Source organism: Littorina saxatilis, linkage group LG6 (genome assembly GCF_037325665.1).
Source record: "Littorina saxatilis isolate snail1 linkage group LG6, US_GU_Lsax_2.0, whole genome shotgun sequence".
NCBI classification, from domain to species: domain Eukaryota; kingdom Metazoa; phylum Mollusca; class Gastropoda; order Littorinimorpha; family Littorinidae; genus Littorina; species Littorina saxatilis.
This window is the reverse complement of record NC_090250.1, coordinates 11,635,931-11,648,562: the sequence shown is the minus strand read 5'-3', so window position 1 is coordinate 11,648,562 and position 12,632 is coordinate 11,635,931. Positions and strand designations below refer to the sequence as shown.

Sequence of the window (12,632 nt, the reverse complement as noted above, 5' to 3'; positions counted from 1 at the left end):
TTTGACCTGTTCAAATACTTATCCAGATGCGACTGAAACAAAACCTTCAAACTAGGGGGGTTTTGTGTACTCTACGATCTCTGTTGTGACGTCAAACGACAGACTCCAGTACTTTTGCGTTACGGTCGTCGAATCAAAAATTCTTAATCGGTTCAGTAGTTAACATATTTCATTCCCAAAAGAAAACCGAAAACTGTGTGCAACCTATCCTTAAAAATAAACTACCTCAGTTGACAGTTTGCATCATTGATATTCTCCAAACAAACTGTACTTATTTGGTCAGTCTCACCTGACATGATTGTCATAAAAATCAGTGCCGACAAAGCGCCCATCAACACAGTGACGCGGGAATGGCGCATGGCCAAAATGGCGGCGATGAAGAAAGTCTTATCCCCAATCTCGGACACAATGATGACTGAAAGGGAGGCCACCAAGGCATGCATAAAGCCCAGGTTGCCCTTCTTGTTCTTCTGAATCTTGTGCAGAAAGTCATCCACGTCTTCCACCGTGTCCTCCGCATCCTGGAAGCAGAAACCCTGAGTGTGCTCAATTACTGCAGTAATGGTTTGATAATTTGATATACAGTGGCACCTGTGTAGTAAGGACACACTCAGGACCAGCTAAAGTGTCCTTTCTTTGCATGTGGGCTATCACAAATCACATACAACCACGCTCGTTCTCTTTCTCTCTCTCTCTCTCTTTCTGTCTCTCTCCTTTTCTCTCTGCCATGTTCTATTTACCTGTAGAACATTCTTTCGACGCTGACGTCATTCCCTTTCTACGTCATTCATTTCATCTAACAATCATTCATTCGCTCGGCTTCCTGACATGTATAATTAATAATAATAATAATAAAACATTCTTCTATAGCGCTGTTCACCGCCGGATAACAGTCTCATGGCACTTTACAAAACATTGGACTCAACATTTTACATATGAAAAGTTTCCTCGCAAGAAATAAAATACAAGCATTATTAGCTTATATTTCATAAACAACAACCACATACAAAAAATAATCTAGAAGATTTAAAAAAGATGAAAAAAAGATGAAAAAAACAAGATAAGTAATAGACACATAATTACACATAAAAAGTCTGACATATAAAACAGAACTTACACAAAAGCGTACAGATCTCAAACAGAACGAAGATGTAACAGTCAAAACAACAAAACGACAACATGTGTCCTTTACTGGGAGGTGTCCTCCAATCATTTGGCCCTCAAACTGTGGTTGACATGCCAGTTCGCCATAACTGTATTTCTGTCCACAAACGGTATGGTGGCAACGTGGCCGGATTTTGCAAAGAAACACGCTGTCGTTTGTTTTGAAGCATGTCTGTTTGTTTTGAATTTTATGGGTGGGTTGTCATCTGGGAAGACACACTCCACAGACTGTTGCTTCGTCTCGGGGTCGTATTGGTCTCCTGTTTCGATGTCCCACACGCGAAGAGACCTTCCCCCGACTAGTTTTCTTAGCATGTGGGTGCACCAATCCAACCTACCCCCACTTCTGGTCTTCATTCGGGTTATGGGGCACCCAACAGGCACAACGTTTTCTTACGCCATGGCAGTAGTGAAGAATGCAAGAGATTTCCCGATAAAATCTTCATGATATCCTGTATTTCAATGTATGTCATTTTTGGGTCCTTCTTAAGCACGGACTTTACAGTCTACCCCAGAGACATTTTCTTGGGTAACGGTAATTGCAAATCAACCAAAACAGTCATTGTCTTCCAACGTTCTCGCGCCAGAGACTGTCTGAACCACCTAAAAACAGTGGCTTTGGACGGAGATTGATTTTTCAAATAATGTAAGAATCCCCATGAGCAATTTTGGGGTAAACCAGGGTCACTCTGGTGTTGAGTAAAATAATATAACAGGTTTGGCAATTAAACCTATCAATCTTTTAACCATAGTTAAGAGAAGTAATTAGATTTAGAACTTTTAATAAAATGTTGTCACTTCTGTGGCCTACTGCAGCAACACTACACATTGGTTCTGTTGTATTTTTGTTTGTGTGTTATTTGTGTGGTCTGTGTTCCTCTGCCTCGTCTCTACTGATTTCACATAAATATTATTATTATCTGCGAAGGATAACTCTATACTTGTATTGCTATTCTGATAGACACATGGGGGGAAAATCGGGGGTTGTGATTGGATAGTCTCACACAGCCCTATTTTGATCATCGGTCCATATTTTCACAGAAGATGCTCAATCTATACGACTTGTGTCTGTCTGTCTGTGTTTGTGTGTGTGTGTGTGTGTGTGTTCGCGATGCACGGCCAAAGTTCTCGATGGATCTGCTTCAAATTTGGTGGGCATATTCAGGTAGACCCCGGACAAAACCTGGTCGATGAGAATTTTCAACACGTGCTCTCAGCGCTGAACCGATTTTGGTTTTTCTGTTCATCTTCCCAGATCCATTCCCAGTAACTCTTCCTCATCTTCTCCAGTGTTTTGCGTTTATCTCCCTTCCTTCGTGTGGCGTCAATCCATATTCCCTTTACTATTTTTAGAAGGTCACTGTCCACAACGCTCAATCCATATTCCCGTTACTATTTTTAGAAGGTCACTGTCCACAACGCTTTCATCCCTTCCCTTTCAACTCTTCCTTATCTTCTCTAGTGTTTTGCGCGTTTATCTCCCTTCCTTTGTGTGGTGCGCCGGCTTCCGGGTATTCGGCTCTACTTCTTCCCGGCGAAGCCGTACCCGGCGAAGCGGGTATTCATCTAGTCCTTTATATATTACAAAAACAATCCACGCATGGTAGTTCCGGTTCACATTGAGTAGCTTGGTTTTCATTCGCTCTCACACAATCGAAGAGCAATGCTTGCCAACTCTAAAGATGATTATGAATGACCTGAATCTGCTTACTTTCCAACAAAACAAGACATAGATATACAATGTATGCCCTTGTATTCAACAAAATCAGTCTGAGAAATGAGACATTCGTACGTTACCGCATGGTCATGTCTGTGAGACGAGCACATGCATGTTTACCTCACTTAAACAAAGACTCCCAAAAGACATTCTTATGCTGTGCTCTGTGAGAGGTGTTTTCTTCGTGTTTAATATTATTTTGTTTGGACCTAGCTATTGATGTGTACATTGTTTGTTGTATGTTTATCAGGGTTTGCTAGTGTGTGATAGGATTCGTGTCCGTCTGTAGATGTTAGTTTCTTTGTTAGTCCTGTGTTGACAACTCTTCGACAAGCGCTTAGAACTGTACCCACGGAATACGCGCTATATAAGCTTCATATTGTTTGATTGATTGACTTCAGGTCAGTCAAAATGGAAAAACGAACCATAAAAATTAAACTTTTTTTCGCTTTTCCGCATTGTTTTGTTTACAAGCGAAAAATCCCAAATTTGACTAGTTGAGCAGGAATGCCGCTGTGTTGTCCGTCTGCAAGAGGGCGAAAGTAGTGTTATGCGCAATAAATATGCGCAAAGAAAGTTTGTCTGCTCTCATCAGCAACCATTCGCATGAAGCAAAAACTTTGGAAGTTAATAACCCAATTGGCATATAAACACTATCATGTTTTCAGCGTGGCGATAGGGTCGGAATTTTTGACTCTAACCGAATTCAAGAAATTATCGAATTTGCGGAATAGGCAACATTTTTGTCCATTTCGCGTAATCGGCAAAATGGGTAAAAGCCTCTTAAACCTGCCCATTTCGCGAAATCAGCAGCCTATTATGCAGAATCAGCAGCCGCTTACGCGCCATGAGCAATTAGTTGCCTGTTCCGCGATTTCGACAATAGTGAGTTTAAAGTGGGGTTGTGTTACGCTCTATTGCAACCAGGGTAACGTCATCAGGTTCAACCAGATCACATTTCAGCGACTCTTGTGACTATATCAAGGGTCGCGCATCGCCGCTAAAACTTTTCGTAAAACTCAGACAATACAACTCTAAACTTTCAGAAACTAATTGCAGGAGAAAGGCGACATACCTGCCAACCCTTGCAAAGCCTCAACCGTAACAAATAATACTTTAAAAAAAACAAAAATTGGCGTAGCAAATGTTGTTTGAGTGCAGCATTATCTTAGATTTATGCTATCTTGCGCAAGAGTATCCTCTGTTAAAAGTTTATTTAGAAAGTAGGAATATAATGATGTCCACTGATTAGAAAGTTTTTGCAGCGCCACCTTTCAGTGTGTACAACATATTTTGACGGATTCTTCTTAACTGCTGGTCACAAGAAGGGGGGGGGGGGGGGGAGAGATTCAGAGGTAAACAATAAAACAGCTCAAAGCTTATCCAAATTGATTATTTATGCTCCAGATACATACTATTATAATACACAGGTAAATCGAAAGCTGCAAAGCATTGCTGTGACAGAAAATTCTACTTTGTGCAATACTTGGCACCAAGAACTGATTATTTCACAGACACACATTAAATAATAATCATTAGGAGTTATCAAACAGAATTTTGTGAATAACAACCTGGAGGTAATGGAGACAGCTTAAAAAATTGTGACACCGAAACATGCGTAACACTGAGAAGAAAAAACTGTTGACTCCCAGATCACCATTAGATCATCAGAAATACTGCAAGAAGGGTTAGAAATGACACTGGGGAAACGCACATTTCTTCTTCCTCTTGTGCTAATACTGTTTGAAAAACGTGCTTAGTAACAAATTCCGGCAACAAAATGCGGAAAAGATCATGTACACGGCACAAACGAATATCGAGGTGATTTTTCTTCAGTTACAGAATGTGTTTGTAGAGTACATTTTCACCATTACGCACGATTCACGTGTGACACGGAATTGTTATTGTAGTTTAGATGTGGATTTGAGTGAGAAAAAAATGCGTTGTGGCCAGTTCCGGTCAGTTATACTATTAACACTGCTTGTCACACACACACACACAACCACACTCACTATTGCAACTTGCCTATTAATCGTTATCTGCTGCCGATTTGGTGAAATGGGCAGGTATTACAGGCCTTTACTAATTTTCGACAAAACGCTGCTGATTTCGCGAGATGGGCAACATTTTGCAGATTACACGAAATGGGCAAAAATGTTGCCGATTCCGCGAATTCAGCAATTCCGTGAATTGGGCACGTCTGGGTTGGCGAAACTTTGCCTCATCTCTCCTCACCACGTCATTAGTTTTGACGTCATGTCCTGGGACAGGCTGATCTTTCTTAACCCAGTGTGGGATTTTCAGTGGGGCGACCACCCCCAACCCAGCGCATCCCCGGGTGGCGGATAGGGGAACGGTCTTCAGATATGGAGATCAGCCGCTTGCGGCCGCGGACCAAACTGGCTCCGGGTGGGATCCCGGCAAATCCTCCCCCCTGTGCTCTCAGGGTAGGACGTACGGGCCATGAGCTAAGGGTGAGGTAACCCCGACAGAAAACCCCGAATGCTGAAGACGGAGGACCCGGGCCACACGGCGCATTCTAACAAACCACGGGTACACGCACTTACGCAAATGATGACACAATCAACCAGCACAGATGGAAATGGCGCTCGCCCATTGAGGACCCCCCAGGGTGGAGCAGCGTCGGGTCCCATGCCTCAAAGGGACCCAGCCCCAACTACTGGAGGTCCCTCCCGTCCGTCTTGTCACGCCAGGGGACGCGGGAGGAAAGTGACTGGCACCACCACAACCAGGAAGAAACCCAGTCAGCAGCGACCTTTTCAGGTCATGCACTGGAACGCAGAAAGTATCCTGAACAAGAAGACAGAGTTGGAGCATATCCTGCATGAGAAGAACATCAACATCTGCTGTATTCAGGAGACGCACCTGACACCCCAAAAGTCCTTCAAAGTGAGAGGCTACCAATGCCTTAGGTCCGACAGAACAGACCGAAGCAAAGGAGGAATCCTGACCCTCATGAGGAACAACATCAATGCCTGTTTGATAGAAACGCACATGGAGGACTCCGAATGTCAGGTGATTCGAATCCAGACGAAGACATCAGAATTCCATCTTGTCAACTTCTACTGCCCCAATGATAGACACCTCGCCCTTGACACGATCCCCGCAAAGGCCTCCAACTTCATCGTGGTGGGTGACTTCAACAGTCATTCACAGAGTTGGGGATATGACCACCTGGATCGTAGAGGAGAAGAGGTGGAGAACTGGCAGGACGACAAAGGTTTCATCCTTTTGAACAGTCCCTTTGACTGCCCTACATTCTACTCCACAAGATGGCACACTACATCAACTCCTGACCTAGCCTTCTGCACGGAAGACATGCACCAGCTAACCAGCAGAGAGGTCGGAGAACAGCTAGGTGGAAGTGACCATCGGCCAGTCTTTTTGACCCTGGGCATGGAGTCCTGCACTGAAGCTTCCTTCCCACGGTGGAACTACAAAAGAGCGAACTGGTTCCTCTTTAGACACCGCACCAGCGAACTCACCAAAGACATCAGAGTCGAGGGTCGAGACATCAACATGGTGGCGAAGGACTTCAACATGAGCATCCTCAGAGCAGCGCGTGAGTCCATTCCCAGGGGTGCCAGGAGAGACTATAAGCCCTACTGGAGCAATGAATTGCAGGAACTGGATGATGATCTGGCAGATGCCAGAAGGGAAGCAGAAGTCAACCCGTCACAAAACAACAACATCCGCCTCCAGGAAGCCAAAGCCAAATTTCTCATAAAAAGAAGCTACAGGCAAGACGGAGAAGCTGGCAAGAGAAAACAAGCTCTCTGAACCTTGAGAAGGATGGCAGAAAGCTCTGGAGGCTCACCAAGCAGTTGAATGATGAGAACACCAGCAGAGGAAAGATCACATTAGAAGAGAACGAGAAGGTGCTAACTGGAAAGCATGCTGCCAACCAATTTGCTGAAAGCTATGCAGCTGAGAGCAACCTCCATGTTAGCCCCGAGAAACAGAGAGAAGCAAGAAGAGAGAAAAGAGAGACACTTGCCAGACAGTCGACAGTGGACGCCATGAGTCAACCACTCACACTCCACGAGCTGCACTCAGCTCTGAAAAAGTCAAAGGCGAAGAAGTCCCTTGGCCCAGACGGCATCACCAACGAGATGCTAACCCACCTTGGGAGTGCAACAGAGAACAAGCTACTCGAGGTCTTCAACAGCAGCTGGCAAGAAGGATCGCTACCACAACTCTGGCGAGAAGCGATCATGATCCCCATCTTAAAAAAAAGGGAAGGATCCAAAGAAGGCCACCAGCTATCGCCCAATCAGCCTCACCAGCTGTGTTGTGAAGACCCTGGAGAGAATTGTGAACGAGCGCCTCAGGTGGTACCTGGAATCCAGGAACCTCCTCGCCCCTGAACAAGCTGGATTCCGACAGTTCCGCAGCACTGAAGATCAGGTCACTTACCTGGCGCAAGAAGTTGAAGACGCCTTTCAGGAACAGAAGCTGGTCTTCGTCACCTGGATAGATCTTCAGAAGGCCTTTGACAAGGTCTGGAAAGATGGACTCCTTGTAAAACTGCTGAGGAAAGGCGTGTCCAGCAACATGTACCAGTGGATTCGCTCTTACCTCTATAACCGCAGGGCAAGAGTTAACGTCGACCAGACCAAAAGCAAGAAGTTCCTCCTTCGTCATGGCGTCCCTCAGGGCGGAGTCCTCTCCCCCACACTCTTCCTTCTCTTCATCGACGATCTGGTGTCTGAGATGCCCAAGGGGATCAAAGCTGCTCTCTACGCAGACGACCTTGTGATCTGGTGCAAGGAGGAGCACGCAAGTACTGCCACCTACAGAATGCAGCAAGCGGCAGATAGGCTGAACGCATGGGCAGAAGATTGGTGCGTCTCCATCAACAAGGAGAAATCCTCCACCACCCTATTCACACTGTCGCCAAAGCAGAAAGCCGGAACCATTAGGCTTGGTGGAACTCCTCTGAGAGAGGATGAAGAAGCAACGTACCTTGGTGTCACCTTTGATAGACGGCAGACCTGGAAACCACACATTGCACAGGCAGAGACGAAGGCCCGGCGCAAGCTAGCCATACTCAGGAAGCTGGCAGGTACCACCTGGGGAGCGAACGAGAAGATACTGAAGACAGTATACCAGGGAACAATCAGACCCCACCTCGAGTACGGCTCCACAGCGTGGTCAACCTCAGCCAAGACAAACCTGCAGACCCTTGACCGTGTGCAAAACCAGGCCCTCCGACTCATCACTGGTGCAATGAAATCCACGCCCATCAAGGAAATGGAGAAGCTTACCACCATCCAACCCCTCTGTCAGAGAAGAGAAGCCAAGACTATGGTACAGGCCGAGAAGCTCAAGTGCCTACCCGACCACCCCATGAAGCACAGACTGAGCAACCTCACCAAGAACCGGCTCAAACGGAGCAGTTTTGTACACGAGAGCAAGAGACTTTCTCGACAGTACAGGGAAGTCCTCCCACAGAACACTCTACCTCTGACTCAAGAAGAAGAGGAAACCCCCAAGGCAACAGAGAAACCAGGCATCCAGATCTGCACCAGTGTTCCACATGTTACCTCAGGAGAAGATCAGAATGACACAGCTCGACAGGCACTCACCTTAGCCCTGATCGACGAACAGTACCCAAAAGAGGCGTGGATCCATGTATACACCGATGGATCAGCAACTAACGCCGTGCTCAATGGAGGTGCAGGCATTCTCATCCAGTTCCCTGGGGGACATACAGCTACATCCAGCGTTGCCACTGGCAAACACTGCACAAACTATAAAGCAGAAGCAGAAGCTCTCATGCAGGCCGCCTCCTTGGTTCAGGACTCCGCAGACCCTTGCTACCAAGTTGTCTTCCTCTCGGACGCCCTTTCAGTCCTTCAGGCCCTAGAGAACGACAAACTCCCACAGCTGGCCAAAGCATTACAGATGGTCAGACAAACCAGAAGAGTTGTCCTCCAGTGGATACCAGCACACTGTGGGATACCAGGAAATGAAAGGGCAGATGAGCTGGCGAAAGAAGGAGCCGTGGAAGACCAACCTAAAAACAGTGTCAGCTTTAGTGAGCAGAAGACAATCATCAAGGCATTGATGAGGCCAAGGACAAACAGAGATGACTACCACACAATGTCCAGAGAGCAGCAAGTCAACCTCATCAGGCTGCGTACTGGCCACAACAGGCTCAATGCTCACATGAACCGAAAGTTCAAGCTGGCGCCATCACCAACCTGTGCCTGCGGTCAAGAAGACCAAACAGCGGAACACATCTTACAGCGATGTCCCTTACTAGATGAGGAACGAAAAGAAGTGTGGCCGTCACCAACTCCCTTGCAGACCAAACTATACGGCAATCGACAGGAGTTGGAGAAAACGACAACATTTATCACCAGTGCTGGACTGATTGTGTAACCTCTGCGAACGCCAAGAAGAAGAAGAAGAAGAAGAAGACGTCATGTCATGCGTCATATGTCCAAGGAGTCATTGTCCAGTCTCTTCATTTTTGTTGGCAAAGTCTTGGTCTCGGTTACAAAGACGGTCGTCACGGCAAGCCTTAGAGTCTCCCTGCTCCCTCCCTCTGTTGATGACTAAAGGCTCCGAAGCGGCTGCACCGACTGGGACGGGAATTTCAGGGAATGTTCTTTGCCACTGACATTGTGTCCTTCTGTCCTTGTGTAGCCAAGAATATGTCCTTCTTTTAGCGTTTTCATGTCTGTGTTTGACAGTGTGTGTATTTGTGTGCGCGCGTGCGTGCATGTCGATGCGTATGATTTTATGTATGAACGAGCACGGGAGGAAGAGTATTTGCAGGGTTCTTCATCTGTGTGTCTGCTGCTTCTTTTTACATTTAGTCAAGTTTTGACTAAATGTTTTAACATAGAGGGGGGAATCGAGACGAGGGTCGTGGTGTATGTGTGTGTGTCTGTCTGTCCGTCTGTCTGTGTGTGTGTGTAGAGCGATTCAGACTAAACTACTGGACCGATCTTTATGAAATTTGACATGAGAGTTCCTGGGTATGATATCCTCAGACGTTTTTTTTATTTTTTTGATAAATGTCTTTGATGACGTCATATCCGGCTTTTCGTGAAAGTTGAGGCGGCACTGTCACGCTCTCATTTTTCAACCAAATTGGTTGAAATTTTGGTCAAGTAATCTCCGACAAAGCCCGGACTTCGGTATTGCATTTCAGCTTTGTGGCTTAAAAATTAATTAATGACTTTGGTCATTAAAAATCTGAAAATTGTAAAAAAAAATATTTTTTTTATAAAACTATTCAAATTTACGTTCATCTTATTTCCATCATTTTCTCATTCCAAAAACATATAAATATGTTATATTTGGATTAAAAACAAGCTCTGAAAATTAAAAATATAACAATTATGATCAAAATTAAATTTTCGAAATCAATTTAAAAACACTTTCATCTTATTCCTTGTCGGTTCCTGATTCCAAAAACATATAGATATGATATGTTTGGATTGAAAACACGCTCAGAAAGTTAAAACGAAGAGAGGTACAGAAAAGCGTGCTATCTTTCTCAGCGCAACTACTACCCCACTCTTCTTGTCAATTTCACTGCCTTTGCCATGAGCGGAGGACTGACGATGCTACGAGTATACGGTCTTGCTGCGTTGCATTGCGTTCAGTTTCATTCTGTGAGTTCGACAGCTACTTGACTAAATGTTGTATTTTCGCCTTACGCGACTTGTTCTATTTGTGTATGTCTGCTTCTCCCTTTGTCTGGAATGTTAAAGTGCGAGCGCAAGTATTTATGTTTGTGTTTACGTGTGTGCAGGCGAGTGTGTGTCAGTGGAGGGCATGAGTGGGGAGTGCTTGCGCATTCGTATGAGCGCGTGGGTGTGTGTTTGCTTGCGTGTTTGCAGGCATGCACGTGTTTTGTCAATATATACATGTGTGTGTGTGTGTGTGTGTGTGTGTGTGTGTGTGTGTGTGTGTGTGTGTGTGTGTGTATGTGCGAGGAATGTTCTTTGTGAGTGATTGAGTGAGTGAGTTTTGTGTGTGTGTGTGTGTGTGTGTGTGTGTGTGTGTGTGTGTGTGTGTGTGTGTGTGTGTAATCAAACATATATATGTTACAAGCGTATATTTTTATGATGTGGGAAAGAAATAATCATTAATCAAGGACCGTTCCAAGGAATAACTGAAGGTTTACGGAAAAAAACGGGTACAGCTAGTATATATATATAATACAACTAGAGGAATACCCGGCTTCGCCGGGGTGAATCGCGAGACAGAGACAGACAGCGTGGCGGTTCACCACAATCACCTTTGAAAGCGAAGTCCTGTCAAACGGGATTGAGAATTTTAGAGCTTATTTCTTAGCCCTATATTATCTGTTGTGGCTTCTCAACACACACACACAAACACACACACACACACACAGAAGCCGTATCTTTATATATATACGACTTGTGTCTGTCTGTCTATCTGTGTGTCTTCGCGATGCACGGCCAAAGTTCTCGATGGATCTGCTTCAAATTTGGTGGGCTTATTCACAGAGACCCCGGACACAACCTGATCGATGAGATATTTCAACACGTGCTCTCAGCGCGCAGCGCTGAACCGATTTTGGTTCCACCTCAGCTACCCGGGCCCCCATACCGACACACCAAAGCCGCTACACCACATCACAACGCCAAAGTTCTCGGTGGATCTTTTTCAAATTTGGACACCGTATTCAGCTACACCCCGGACACAATATCATCGATGAGATATTTCAACACGTGCTCTCAGCGCGCAGCGCTGAACCGATTTTGGTTTTTGTGTTCATTTCACCATTACAAGTAACTCTTCCTTATCTTCTCCAGGTTTTCAGCGTTTACCTCCCTTCCTTCGTATGGTGCACTATAGTGTGAGGGGGCATCTTCGGATATTCCCGGCGTTCTGTTACTATTTTTAGAAGGTCACCGCAGTGTCCAGAACGTAAATTGGACCCGTAAATTATCCTCACTGTAAAAGTGCAAAGGTCAAATCAATTTATAGCCACGCGAAAAATACACTGTCATCTATCTCTCTATATATACGGCTTCTCTGTGTTTGTGTGTGTGTGCGTGTGTGTGTGAGTCTCTCTCTCTATGTGGGCAACACCTGTGGATTGTTCAGTTCTGTTTGTGATGTGGTCTGGCGGCTTTTGTGTATTTGTATGTACTGGCCTTCCTTTGAGAAGCCATAACACATCAAAAGGGCTTAGAGATAAGCTCTAAATTGCTCAATCCTGTTTGAGTGGAGTTCGCCTCCAAAGGTGATTAACACGGTTACATTCGTCGACAAGGATGGGACTCGATATGGTCAGGAATGGCATTATGGCCACTGAATCATTTTCGTGCTGTTCCCATTCCACGAATCTGGGAGGGACCTAAGCTTGGCGGGTCCATTGTTCGGACCCGGCAAAGCCGGCGTACGGCTCTAAGTATTTCATCCCGGCGAAGCCGGCTACCCAGCGAAGCGGGTATTCCTCTAGTATATATATGTATATCTATATCTATAAATATATAGAGATAGGTGACAGTGTATTTTTCGTGTGGCTTTAAATTGATTCGACCTTTTCACTTTGACAGTAAGAACAACTTACGGGTGCAAGGGAAGCGTTCTGGATAGCGCAGTGACATTCTAAAAATAGTAACGTAGAAACGGGAATATGGATTGAAGCCACACGAAGGAAGGGAGATAAAAGCAAAACACTGGAGAAGATAAGGAAGAGTTACACAATCACCTTTGAAGGCGAAGTCCTGTCAAA

General features: G+C 45.3%; 1 protein-coding gene across 1 annotated transcript in view; it reads right to left on the bottom strand.

Annotated features, from left to right (window-relative positions):
* LOC138968515 (putative divalent cation/proton antiporter TMEM165) overlaps positions 1-12,632 on the bottom strand; it is a 50,426-nt gene that overhangs the window by 26,112 nt on the left and 11,682 nt on the right. Inside the window, exon 2 of the mRNA XM_070341087.1 lies at positions 290-521. Within this exon, the coding sequence (XP_070197188.1) occupies positions 290-521 (232 nt within the window). The remainder of the gene's footprint in view (positions 1-289; positions 522-12,632) is intronic.